Genomic DNA, 14,449 nt, shown 5'->3' with positions numbered 1-14,449 from the left:
CGAACAACGTGCACCACTCATTCAGTCGGTCGGTACATGTACCAGGTCATTCAGCTTGTTTACAAATGCAAATTTTCATGGAGGGCCACTTCTTCAGAGCGCTTCATGCTTCATTCCTGTCAGATGCAGAATCATTGTGCACGTGCTGTACGCACGCGATTGGCCATAGCTGTATCAGTTAAGTTATCTGCCTCGGTAAGACTGCAACTGGCAAGCACGCGGTTGGCCGCTGCTGTAATCAACCAAGTGGGAGTCCGACAATGAAAAGTATGAAAAAGTGGTGAAAGAATGTGCCAAAAAAATAATTAAACATAAGTGAGACCACATTATGACACAGGTTATCCGTGTCTATAGCTTTCAGAAAGCGTCCACTTCTCCCTGTTATCTTCCAGGATGAATTGAGTGAAGCTCAGAGCTGGAAGGTTTGAATTATGACATATCATTGATTTCACCACTGAGTGAGGCATAAACCTCAGGTTGTCCCAGAGCTAGTGTAATGTGAGTTACCTTGGAGTAACCTTTGCTTAATTACTATGGTGTAATGCTGGATAGATAGCACTCACAGAAATGCAATTATACTGTGGATTTATTTCATTTTGAAGGTCATTATGGGGCGGCTGTGGCTCAGGTGGTAGAGTGGATCGGCTGCCAATCGCAGGGTTGGAGGTTCGATTCCCGGCCCACGTGACTCCACATGCCGAAGTGTCCTTGGACAAGACACTGAACCCCAAGTTGCTCCCAACTTTCTCCCCAATTTGGAACGTCCAATTCCCAATGTGCCTTAAGTCCTCGTGGTGGCGTAGTGACTCGCCTCAATCCGGGTGGCGGAGGACGAATCTCAGCTGCCTCCGTGTCTGAGACCGTCAATCCACTGGAATTGTGATAGTCAATTAAAAGTGAAACAGTCTGCCTGTAAATAATGACTCGTCTCATGCACAAAGTAGATGTCCTAAACGACTTGCCAGAACTATAGTTTGCTAATATGAAATCTGTGCAGTGCTTAAAAAAATTGTTTTATTGACTTCAACCTAAGTGTATGTAAACTTCTGACTTCAACTAAGTAAACGACAAAAAAAATGTTTTTTTTGTTTTTTTCTGCTGTCGTGACTCAATTTCCGTGAAGTCCTGAGGCAAATGTAAATATTTGCTCACTGCAGAAGGTGGAGATTTTGGCTGCCTTTCAACCACCAAAGAAACTGGAAGGAACTGAGGACTTTGAAACAATGCAGTCAGTCAGTCTTAAATATAAACATCACAGAAACTACTGGAGTTTACTTGTAAAATCATTTAAACTTTACAGGCGAAATGTTTCAATCGGCATCAACAAAGTGCATGACTCAAATACATACATGACACACACACACACAAATATATATATTTATATATACAAACACACGTTCATATGAAATGTACAAGAAAATAAAGTGTTTTTCTGTTTCCATTTAAAATTGCTGGCCTGTGGCTAGACATGATAAAAATGTAAAACAAAAACAACACTCAAATAATGACAATACCGCATGTAGGGCAAATTTATGCCTCTTTTAACCAGACTTCGTGAACGAGTCATGAATGCTTTGATGGCTTGATGTCGAGTTAATATTCACATGTACATACGTGTCAGGAATCCACCAGTTTTATTTTTTCTCCCACTCGATTGCAGAGAAATAAATCTCAACAATATGGTAATATCTCATTCAAGGGATCGTGCACTAAAGGTTATTCAGGGTCAAATCAACCAACCCCTTCCCTGTAATGTTAGATTTTGTAATCATTTTTCTGAAAGATGATCAAAGCTGAAATATTAAATGCCATGGATCAATATTTACGGAGTAATCCATTAATTTGTAGAAGGGTGTCAATGACAATTTTCACCTATGATTTTGGTTCAAAACTACAGGTAAAAACAAAATAACCTCAGAAAGGAGCAGCATCATTTTTCCATTTTTACCCAAAAATATGTAGGTCTACTTGTTGCATTATATGCCAATGGTGTCAGAAATATATAAACATTGTGGTGTTTTTCCAAAGTTGGAGAGTCTCTAATGTTTTGTTTTTTAATCTATATTTTGCACTAAATCATAGGCCCAAAATTGTCACTTTGTCCCCAATTTGGGAAAATGATGGATTACGAAGTAAATATAGATTAATGGCATTTTAATATTTTGGCTTTTATTGTTATATATGCAAGCATTTCACCAGAAAATAAAAAAAGAAACTACATTTTGGTTGAGTTGACACTAAATAACCCATTTTCTAATTTCTGTCATTTTGTTTCACACCTGTATGAAAGCCATACAAAACAACACATGAAACTGAGAGGACTATCCCATTAAATGCCACTTTTTCCTTTTATAATATTAGCATAAACTCTCAGATGAGGCTTTTGAATGAATGGCAATAGTAGGCACGCTGGTTTTTGGCTTGTGATACTCTACAGAATTGCACTTCACTTTTACAGACTTCTTAAAACAACTAAATATTTTGGGAGAGACGGGCTCCACCCTTTCATTGTTTTCTTTGCTATTCTGATTGCATTTGGCACTTTCTTCCGGCACGACTGGAACATGTTCTTGAGTCTCACGACTGTCCTGTTTCAAAACACAAGTGCCATTTACTTTTGTCTTTACATGGTTCAAGGGTAGTTTTTGAGGGCTCTGAGAACTTAACACTTGGTCCCCTGCGTCATGATTAACTGTACAAACTGTGGCAGAGTCCGCTGTTGCACAACACTGAATGTGATCTGGTAAGTGTAAGCTTTCCGGTAAAGGCGAATTCAGGCCACACGCTCTAATATTGGACTCTTCTGGCACTGACGCATCTGACAACATTGTCTGACGCAAAAGTTGCACAGCATGCATGTTGTATCCACCAGGAAAACACCTGTGATTGGCCTGCCTTGATGTTGGACTTTGCGAGCAATGATGGATGTGACTACAGTTCATGTAACAGTCATTGTTCGCCCAGTCCCGTGTGGACTGAGGGTTGTGTCTCACATGTAAGTGATTGGTTGCTAACGGTTTACATTGGGTTTCTTCAGATTGGTTGCAGTGATTGTACGGAGTTCTTTGTTGGTCTCTTACATACAGAGGCATCACGTTTTTACAGCTGCAACTTGTACTGTACGTGTACGGATGAAGATGTTGAAGTTCTGTACCTGGTAAGCCATTATCAAGGTCATGGATCGGTTCTCTTGGATCAGAATTGGGTGCACATAAGGTTGCGTGATGCGAAACTCCATTGTGCAATTGCGTACATGCTTGCTGGTCTTCGTTGTTGGCTTTACTGTCATTTCTGATGTTCAGCGCCAATGGCTCAAGTTCGTAATGTTCCAGTCCACCCTCTCCTCTTGAGCTATCCATCTGGTACTTGCTCGTGTAGCAAAGCTTGCCTTGGTTCTGATTGGATTGAGTTTCAGGTACGTGCTCTGTGAAAGCATAACACTGGAGTTTCTTTGGCAAAGGAATCTGTCCACACGTGCCCTGAGGACCAAGACAACGACACATGCATTGAAAGAAAAACGTTGCAAAGGCCCAACTAATGCACATGATCAGCATCAGGAAGGTGCCGAGTTGGGTGTAGGCCAGAACTGTGGAGGGCATCATCATTGCGCCGGCTACAAAGGTGGTGAGGGCTGCCATGGCTATAGCCGAGCCCATTCTGCTCAAGGAGAAGACCACCTTCCCTTCTCTGTCTGGTTCTGGAGCTAGGCGATACGCTATGCCGTAATGGACGGCAAAGTCCACAGATAGCCCTACAGCAACCGAAATGGTCACCGACTCAAGCACATTCAGTTCCCAGCCCAGAAGCACCAGTGATCCAACAGTGACAAATATGGTTCCAGCAATGGAGATGATGGCGTAGAGACTGATGATGATGTTCCAGGTTGTCAGGAGCATCACACTGAAGGCTACCACCACCGAGAGCGCCATAGCAATAAGAGTGCCATCCGACAGGCTGTCCTGAAGGTCGTAGAAATCTAGGTTGCTTACAAACCACCCATAGCTGAGCCCATCAGGAGCATCCTTCAGTTCCTCCTCAATCCAGGCATCCACTTCTTTGTAAAACTGATGCATCTTCTCATACGCCAACGTGAAATGGTAGGTACTTTGAAACTCAAGTACAATTGCTCTAATTGTGTCGTTGATGTCGAACCTTGGACCTGGTGTCTTGCTGTCGAGGTGGTAGATGGTGCTTCTGTCGAGCTCCATTATGGCCCGTTTGATGCACAACTCGAAGACGTCTTGTTTGTAAGGGAATGTAGACTGACTACAACAGGGATAGACTGAAGCTTCATCACAGTCTTGGTTCTCCATCCACTGCTTGAATGTCTCCATGAAGCAGCTGGTAAAGTCTTGCTCCTCGGATTGAAAAACAAAGCTTTGGTTCCTCAGCTTCTGGCAAAAATTGAGAATCCACATCTGACTAGCAGGATTAGCGATGTTGAAGGTCGTGTCAAGAGTCAGTTTACCCTTGTTTTTAGGGTTCAGGGGATCTCCATTGTCAACCGGATTTACTCCCCAAATGATGGTGATTGGCATGTGGAGGTCTTCTCCGTGGTTGACGCGTTCAAACATGAAGAGTTTTTTGTACTCCGCGTCATAGCGTTCGAATGGATGCGAGGAGCGGAATACTTGAAATTCGGATAGCTCAAGAGATGGAAGTTTCATCTTTGGGTTCACACAAACAACATAAGCACCGCCCACCGTCATGGCCATGAACCACAAGAGCCACAAGTAGCGCAATTTTATCACAATGCAAGGCAATACTTTATCAAAGAAAATCCCAGAGGCCTCTGAAATGGCAAAAAGACATTTGTTGACTGTCTGGCACAGGTTTGTCCAAAACGTTGCGTTGCCAGATGTCTGCTGGTGTTGTAACCGTGAGCAGGTGAAGAGGTTGACCAGGTATCGCTCATGCAGGACCACCACAGCTGGCAGCCAGGTGACCATCAGAATGTAGTTAACCAAGATAGCAGTACCTGCGTACACGCCAAAGCAGCGAATGGCAGTGATGTTGCTCACGTAGTTGGCATAGAAGGCAGCAGCCGTCGTGAAACTGGTCACAAACATCGAAAGTGCTGCATGCTGAAGCGTGACACTAACGTTCTCGGAGAGCTCAGAGTTGGGCTTGTCAAACTTTGTGAAGTTCCATACGTCGCAAAGCACGAACGCATCATCAGCGCCAATTCCGACCAGTATGATGAGCGCGGTGAGATTCATAAAGGGGAAGAAGTCAAAGTTGAAAACCACACGGTACAGGAAGTATGAGACTATTAGCGAACTAATGATGGCAAACATGGTCATAAGGGTTATAAACATTGATCTGGTGTAGACACACATGACCACTAACACGATGACGATAGCTATTGCGGGATACATGGTATCCGTTAGTAGATAGTCCTGAAACAAGTTGTGTTTGATGCCAAATTCGATTCCCGTGATGGTTGTGATCCCATCTGACGAGTTACAGTTCTCAAAGTTGTCCAAGTAAATGTTCATCATTGTTTCTCCTTTCTCGGTTGGAGAGAACAGCATGCTGTATTTCAAGTTCGGTGGAAGGTAGTCCGTGTTCTTTGGATTCAGGAAGTCTTTGTCCACCAAAAAATGAAAGATCTGATAAACAGCGTTGTATTTTGTACACTTCCGAGGCACGCTGCCACACTTCAGGTCCTTCTTGCGGGTGTTAATGTCCCAGCACTCGGGGCCAAGGGTGCCGTTGTGGTAATACTTGGCACAGGAGCGCAGGATCTTTAGAGTATGGGAAACATCACGCTCTGTGATCTTATGACAGGAGGACTTATTTGTCAGGACAGCTATGTAGTTCCCGAGCGTCCAGCTTGGACAGCAGGAGGCAGCAGTGGTGCGCTGACACAAATCCAGATACTGCGGATGAGAACGAACCTGAAAGACCAAACGTGAAAAACAGTGAAACACCAGCACACATATTTCCTACATGACATCTGCAACCGATATAATTAGGATTATTAAAGTTAACAATTAACTATGACTAAAACTGTGAAACAATTATATCATTGGGGCATCTGTGGCTCAGGTGGTAGAGCGGGCCGGCCGCTAATCACAGGGTTGGCAGTTCAAATCCCGGCCCACACAACTCCACATGCCGAAGTGTCCTTGGGCAAGACACTGAACCCCAAGATGCTCCCAATGGCAGGCTAGCACCTTGCATGGCAGCTCTGCCACCATTGGTGTATGAATGTGAATGGGTAAATACCTCTAAGGTTAAAAAAGGTGCTATATAAGTGCAGACCATTTAGCATTAACTAAAATAAAAATAAAAATGAAGAAAATCTACATGTGCACTAAAATATAGACTACATTTTCATTTACAAATCACAGTTCGCTTGTTGCATGTTTTAATTAAGTGTTGTGCATGTCGTCATAACAGAAACGATTTGTGATGCACCAATGCCACTTTTTTTCTTCCGATCCCGATTCCTACATTGGAAATCTCAGTATTGGACAAAACTGATCCCAAGCCGATACCAGTGTTGTTTTTTTGCATAATCAGTTTATAATATCTTTACATTATTGTGTGGAATGAATTGGGAACAAACCTCAAACTACACATTATTTCAATATAAATGTATCGCTTATTAAGAAACACTTTATTATTAACTAGTATACTGGATAATATTGCAGCAAAATTAACAGTAATTCCAGAATACGTCTTCAGTAGAATGATTATTATTATTATTATAACCGTTATTAATATTATTATTATAGACTTTTAATTTTAAACACAACACTAATATATTCAAATGTGCACTTTTTAAACCCTCACGCTTTTATTTTGACATTCTGATCTCTCCAGGACGTCCTGTATGTGTCTGTTTGTGGGCAAGTTCACAGAAGTTTAATTCGCTTCTTATTCAAATTCTGGTGAAATGCTCCTCCGGTGCCGTTCTAAATGCATATTATAAGTGAACCGAACTATTGAGCATCTACATCTGAGATGTTGTTCTTGAGTAGCGCTCAAATATTGCGCACTGCGTGAAGGATAAAAATAGGAGTCCATCACCACCCTGTGCGTGAGTTTGCGTCAACAGAGCAGCACCATTCACTAACACGCTGCGTATACTATATATTTACTTATTAAACAGCCTTTTGTGATTCACAGAGCTGTCGCACGTCTTCACGTGAATAAAATGAACGAGTCATATGAACGAGTTTAATGGTGTTTTTATGGCTATTTTATGACATTTATGGAACTTGACCGTAACGAACATGACTAACACACAGTATCAGATTTGGATCGGGCTCGTCTGACCGATCCCCGAGCCGTCTAAAAGCTTCAGTATCGGAGCCGATCCAGGTCTCCGAACGGTGCATCCCTATTAATATGCAATGTTATATGGTAAAACTAAACCCAACACTGAAAGGAGCCAATTCCGAAGATAAAAACTAAATATGAACAACTAAAACGAAACTGGAATTAAATTAAATACCAAATGCAAAAAACATGTGACATTTTCAAACCTATGGGTATCGTTTAATTTAGCAAAGCAATAGTACGTACCCGTGTATTGTCAAAATTGCACATGGATTTTATGGCCTGTATATTCCACAAGTTCTTCCCCTCCGCAGAGGCAAATACAATCCTGGAATAACTGTCACCTGTTGAGAGACAACGTTTGGTAGTTAAACACTAAAACCAGATGTCCTAAACCTTCCTTTAATGTCCTCCAGATGGCACATTTGAGCTAACGTCACCCTGTTTCACTTCTACAAGATGCATTTAGGACAGAAAGACAGATGAAAAATAGAAACTAACCCGGTACATCACAGAAGAAACTGTCTTTGCTGAAATCCCACTCGGCTTGTCTTTTCTTTCGGTCATAGTGATCCTCTGACCACCTGTCATCTTGGTGACTGAAACACAGGATAGCATTTGCAAATTAAACAATTTAAGAAATCCTGAACAAGTACTCTCAATGGGATCTGTACTATATATGCATGGATCTCTCATGGTAAACGAATGGGAAAAGTTAGGGTATAGCCCCGAAATCTTGAGGTTTACGACTCACTCTAATCCCTGTCGGATGTAGACGGCCTTAATGCAAAAAAGTCCTGCCTAATTACTACTAGAGAGAGCATGCAATTTCAGTCAGGGCAAACCCTCCTCACATTGTTGCTATTAGTGATGTGCCATTAAAATGACCGTTATCATCTTCATTGACGGAGCAGGAATGATGCTGACAGCACATCCTGTCCCACAGACAGGAAGTCTTTAATCAGGGGGCACATGCTGAGATGTAGCCGTGTCATACAGACGCACTCATTCTTCTTCAGACAGGTTGTAATGAACTGTAATCACGCTAACAGTGACCCGGATCAGACGAGTCATGATTCAGCCAACACCGCTCTCATTGCAGAGGCTTCAACCCTCGGAGAGTTAAGATTTCAGGGTGCACTGAGGATCCACGTTTGGCTGTTTTTCAGGATGAATAAGCATGGGAGAATATGGTTATCAGATAACAAATGGACTCTGTTACCTTTTGGCCTGCTCATCTGCATATTTGAAGGGGTAGTTGGCCAGTGTAGCTTTGTATCCTGTGTTTTTCACCATGTTATTCCACGTTAAAAGTCGTTGGCCTATCGCAGTGCCTCTTGGTTCAAAACCCTAGTTAAGAGATATACAGTTTATGTCACAATACAATGGCATTACCATCTGATACTATGGTACAATCCCAACTCTTTATTTTCTAAAGAGAAAACTGGAAATAATGCTGCTGCTCACCTGCAGAGGATTTGAGAAGTCCGGCAGGTCGGGCACTAGGATACCGACCAGAGCACAAATGACGATGAGCACAGTACACACCCCCAACACCACCACCGGCCAATCAGCAATGAGCTCTGCATAACTGAAACAGTGAAAGATTCATACATCAAAACGAGGATAATATATGAAGATATTTCCAGACCATGATTTTTTATTTATATTAATAGTTATTAATTTATATGTGTATTCAATGTTTACATTTTTTTTAATCTCAAATAATAAATATTCAAAAAGTTAAATATTAATTAAATATTATATGTATTAATTCATATTTATATATAATGTTTTTGTAATTATTTGAAACATTGTTTCATATTTAATATTTAAATTATATTTAATGTTTTTATTAAATTATTTGAAACATTGTTTCATATTAAATATTTAAATTATATTTAATGTTTTTATTAAATTATTTGAAACATTGTTTCATATTAAATATTTAAATTATATTTAATGTTTTTATTTGAATTATTTGAAACATTGTTTCATATTAAATATTTAAATTATATTTAATGTTTTTATTAAATTATTTGAAACATTGTTTCATATTAAATATTTAAATTATATTTAATGTTTTTATTGAATTATTTGAAACATTGTTTCATATTAAAAATTTAAATTAGATTTAATGTTTTTATTTGAATTATTTGAAACATTGTTTCATATTAAATATTTAAATTATATTTAATGTTTTCATTTGAATTATTTGAAACATTGTTTCATATTAAATATTTAAATTATATTTAATGTTTTTATTTGAATTATTTGAAACATTGTTTCATATTAAATATACAATTTTAATATTGTACATTTTTAATAAAATATTTTTATTCAAATTTTCATTTCATTAATTTATATTCAGTGTAATGTTTTTCACATTAAATATTCAATATAAACATTAAGTTAAATAGTAAATTAATATTGAAATGTGATATTTTTATATTAAACATTTCGATTGATTTATATATATATATATATATATATATATATATATATATATATATATATATATATATATATGAAACTTTTTCATATTAAATACAAAAAAATTTAAATAAGCTTGTTTGTTAATTTGACAATTTAACCCTCATCTAAATCAGCAATAAATGGAAAGGATGTGTCATTTTACATGTTTTTGAAGGAGCTTTCTGAAGTCACCAGTATGATCCTACAGGGGTTGATGTCATGTTGCTAAGGTGTTGTGAGTAGTTGCTAGTTGCTAGTATTATGTTATTGTATTGTTCTGCACTTTGCTTTAAACATGTTTATCAGTTTTCTTTAGGTGCAAAACATAAAGTGGGGAAAAATACTTTGAGCAGTTATTCTCTTAATCAGATTCCTTTCGTCCACTAACTTAGATGATAAGTGCTTATAAGTCTTATGTCTAGAAATAATTCAAATATAGAAACAGCAATCTTACCTTTTGGGAAACCGAAAGGGCCTCGGAGGGCTGAGGAAAAACAAAACAAAAAAATAATTTTACAAAAGATAAACCAAGAATAGATTTAAGAGCCAAACAGTCGATTAAAACCGCCTATGTGAGGAGAGACTATTTCCTTCATGAAAACAGCGTTTTTGCACATCTGTTTATAATCAGGAAAATGTACCTACATACATGCACATAACATACAGATGCATTAATGGCTGTTAGGGATCAAAATGATCTGCTACTCTTCCATAGTAAATACTGTGAAACAAGGCTAAATGCATATAAAATACACCCAACCATATAATCGTGCATAGTTAGGATAGCAAATAAATAGTCTTATAAACTATTGGGAAAAAGCCTCCCATATCTTTGTTGACACTAAAGGCCACGCATCCAAACAAACTTGGTATTTCGGCACAAAGTACATCAAATTTACATTGTGTTTATTTTTACTAATCTAAAAAAAATTATAATACATATAAATAGTTAAATATTAATTAAATATTAAAATGTATTTATTTTTCAATATTAAATACATGTATTAATTCATATTTATATTTCATGTTTTTATTTAATTATTAAACATTTTAAATATATAATATGGAATTAATATTTTAAATGACATTTCATTTTCATATTAAACATTTTTATTAATTTACATTGTGTTTTAATATGTAATATTTTTCACATTTAATATGATATATATATTTACGGTCCATGATAGTTTTTATTAATTTATATTAATATTCGATGTCTTTATTTTCTATTAACATATAAAAAATAAATAAATAAATAAATAATTAACATAAAAGTTGTTAGAGTAACAACTTAAATAAAATAAATATGAAAAACACCTTCTAATTATGTATTTTTCATATTTTATTTAAATTGTTTAAAACAATGTTTCATATTACATCTAAAATATATCATATGTAATTAATATTTAAAGTTGCATACGGCTAATACTAATACAATATTTGTATAAGTGTTTCTGTGTTCGGCTTATTTTCCTATTCAGACATTGTATTTATTTCGCAAATTGTTGGTCTTTGTGTAGTTCACTGATATCTTAATACAGTTCGATGTTTGATTTGAATTACATTTTTGTTGACTGATGTTCAATAAACATATTTTGTGACTGTATTGTGCCCCCAATATAAAATATGAAGCAAAACTAGATTAAAGCCACTGGTATTGTGGTCTAAGGCACAATATCTGTCCATCTAATCTCATTCACAGATGTTTGCAGTTGCTGCAGAGCACTTTTGGCGCACTTTGTTTGCTGTGATTCTCTGATTGGTGGATGTTTCTCAGCAGGATCATGGTAGTGTAGTTCTTAAACACAAATTGTGCAGTTAAACTTGATTGTTTTTTTTTTATTAAGTTGAAATAACGTGGACCGACGGCTTCAATAGAAGCATGTACACTCGGAGCTCTCGGTTGGTCTGTCTTTGAAGGTTTATATGTTATTGTTAAAACTCAATTAGTCAATGGAGAATGGAGCCAGACTGTTGCACTCTACAGCAAACGCCACTAATAACAAAACAGTCACAAATGATAAGGCAGCTCATCTCTGAAGAACCACGACAACAACCAATTAAATTGTTTTCTTCAACGAATATTACCAAGAGAGCAGTGGGGTCACAAGGCCGAGAGGTGGCTGTAATTTTCATCCTCTTCATCTTAAAAGGGAATCCGTGGAATGCTGTAATTGGTGGTTGCCATGGCAACGAGAGTCACAGATGAACAAAAGCCACCGGCAAGAATTTTTCACCACGGGGCGACTTCTGGAGAGGCCGTAAATCCCTTTTTAAAGTTCAGCGGACATGTTAATACAACCACCAGATGTTGTAACGGCACAGGCTTTGAAGCATCTGCATATTCTGCTCACGGTGAGTCAAATTAGGCTTTAAAAACAGAGAGGTGCACATCGTTTCAGTACAATCAAGAGCAAAGTGGACGTAGAGAGCCGATAATCAAACAACCAAACTCGAAAGCAAATAACAAGGACCAGATTTCCTTCACTTCCTGTAAAATGCAGCCAAGCCAAGAGAAAGAGAGTCTGATGATTTATAAAGTGTGCTATCAGCAAACGGTCCATATTTGGGACTGTGGAATTCAGGGGCGTGTGTGAGAGATCGTCCAAAATGGAAAAACATTTATGAGATATTGGGATGGATTATTTCACTCCAGTACAACAGATATTGAAAAGCATCTGGGCGTTTCCTCATGCAACTTGGGAGGGTTTTTTTTTATTAAACATTTGGATGTGGTCAATTTTTGTCTGATTGCTTAAAAGGGTAATAAAAACATTTAACCCCACGGACAAACGGCACTAATGAGGCCTAATACTTTAAACATTACAGAGGACAACGAGATAATCTGGAAACCGAAGCGAAGCGATTTATGTGGATAAATCTTGCTCTAAGAAACAGACTGAAATGTTTATGGTCAAGAGGTTAATTAAAAAAGAAAATACATGGTAGTCGGGTTAAACAAGAGAGCGCTGACATGGGGTGAACTGGAAACAGAATGAGTGTAGGTCAGAGGTCAAGGAGGGGGCGGGAAGACAGAGATGTTTTAAAAGACGTTCAAGTTCAGGCAGGAACAATTACGGAACATTCTGAACTATTTCTCTTTCACTAATCGAATTTGGGACTTTGTACAGAAGATCAGATTTCTTTGCTTCCATTTGGAAAATGATATGAGTCATAACAATCACACAAACACACACAACAGCGACTCAAGTGGTTGAGAAAGGACGCTATCTGTAAGCCCAGATGGGACATTGTAAGGCACATTTTAATAAGAACATCAAGTCTTAACTATCACAAAAATGCAGGATGTCACGTTGGCTGCAAGCGCTTTTCATGTGGAGTTGAAAGAGGTGCTTGACGCTGGCGTTGCCGCCCTGGTGCGAATCATGAACGCAGCTTCACGATTGCTGTAGCAAAGCATAACCACAGTGTGCCGGACGATTAACATCGAGTTGAAGAGATTTAATCCCCATTATAATGTATATGCAACCTAAGTTCTTTCAATTAGTCAAACTCACACTTAGACTTTAGTAAAGGTTTAATGTTACTTGAATTGGTGCCATTTTAGTGCATTTCTATCTTTATATTGTGAAATGTTTTCTTTGTAAACCGTTATCATAGCATTATATTGTTACTAGCGCTGTCGATTTAACGCGTTAATTCAGTGCGATTAATTTGACAAAAAATAACATGTTAAAAAAATGTATGCAGTTAAATTTGCAATTCCGTTCGTTGGTGCTATTGTCACAGAAATTACATATTTCAACTTTAATTAAAGTTATTATAAGGTGTTACATTTTTTGTCTAGATTGCTGCCTTCACATTATTTATTTAGTATAACCAAGCTCAATTTATTGTGATGGCAATAGCTGAATAATCTGTAAATCACAAATATTTTTCATGTAATTTAGTTCTAACTGCCACAATTAAACCAAAGCATATTTTTAAATATTTATATACATTTTTAAAACATTCTGAAATTCTTGGTAATTTGTTTGAACTTTTAACTGACGTTATGATAATGATTATATTTGTAATTAAAAATGTTTATTAAATTAGAATAAATTCAAAACAGATGCATTTTCACTCTAGGACCCCCGCTGTACATAAATCCTCAATTTAACTACTTAAAAAAAAAAGGTTTTGCAAACTAGAATTTTAGAGAATCTTCCAGCTGAAATTAGCAATAGGGTTGAAATTATGTTACAGTAGTACTGTCAGTTGATTACATTTTTTTTAATAGCGATTAATCCAGGAGGGCTGGGTAGCTCAGCGAGTAACGACACTGACTACCACACCTGGAGTCGCGAGTTTGAATCCAGGACGTGCTTCCTAAGCAACCAAATTGGCCCGGTTGCTAGGGAGGGTAGAGTCACACGGGGTAACCTCCTCGTGGTCACTATAATGTGGTTCTCGCTCTCAGTGGGGCGTGTGGTGAGTTGTGCGTGGACGCCGCGGAGAATAGCGAAGCCTCCACACAAGCTACGTCTTCGCGGTAACGCGCTCAACAAGCCACGTGATAAGATGCGCGGATTGACGGTCTCAGACGCGGAGGCAACTGAGATTCGTCCTCCACCACCCAGATTGAGGCGAAAAACTTAGATCGCATTGGGAATTGGGCTTTCCAAATTGGGGAGAAAATAAACAAAATTGCGATTAATCAAAAATGTTCATAGTTAATATT

General features: G+C 37.9%; 1 protein-coding gene across 3 annotated transcripts in view; it reads right to left on the bottom strand.

Moving 5' to 3' along the window:
• Nucleotides 1–1,263: 1,263 nt before the first annotated feature.
• LOC127622140 (protein dispatched homolog 1-like) overlaps nucleotides 1,264–14,449 on the bottom strand; it is a 94,172-nt gene continuing 80,986 nt past the window's right edge. For all 3 annotated transcript variants that reach the window (XM_052096094.1, XM_052096093.1, XM_052096095.1), the window contains exons 3-8: nucleotides 10,220–10,249; nucleotides 8,758–8,881; nucleotides 8,513–8,640; nucleotides 7,792–7,889; nucleotides 7,537–7,634; nucleotides 1,264–5,900 (exon numbers count right to left, since the gene is read on the bottom strand). In XM_052096094.1, the coding sequence (XP_051952054.1) occupies nucleotides 2,358–5,900; nucleotides 7,537–7,634; nucleotides 7,792–7,889; nucleotides 8,513–8,640; nucleotides 8,758–8,881; nucleotides 10,220–10,249 (4,021 nt within the window). In that variant the 3' untranslated portion in view covers nucleotides 1,264–2,357. The remainder of the gene's footprint in view (nucleotides 5,901–7,536; nucleotides 7,635–7,791; nucleotides 7,890–8,512; nucleotides 8,641–8,757; nucleotides 8,882–10,219; nucleotides 10,250–14,449) is intronic.

This window comes from Xyrauchen texanus, chromosome 28 (assembly GCF_025860055.1).
Source record: "Xyrauchen texanus isolate HMW12.3.18 chromosome 28, RBS_HiC_50CHRs, whole genome shotgun sequence".
NCBI classification, from domain to species: Eukaryota; Metazoa; Chordata; class Actinopteri; order Cypriniformes; family Catostomidae; genus Xyrauchen; species Xyrauchen texanus.
This window is presented reverse-complemented; position numbering and strand designations above follow the sequence as displayed.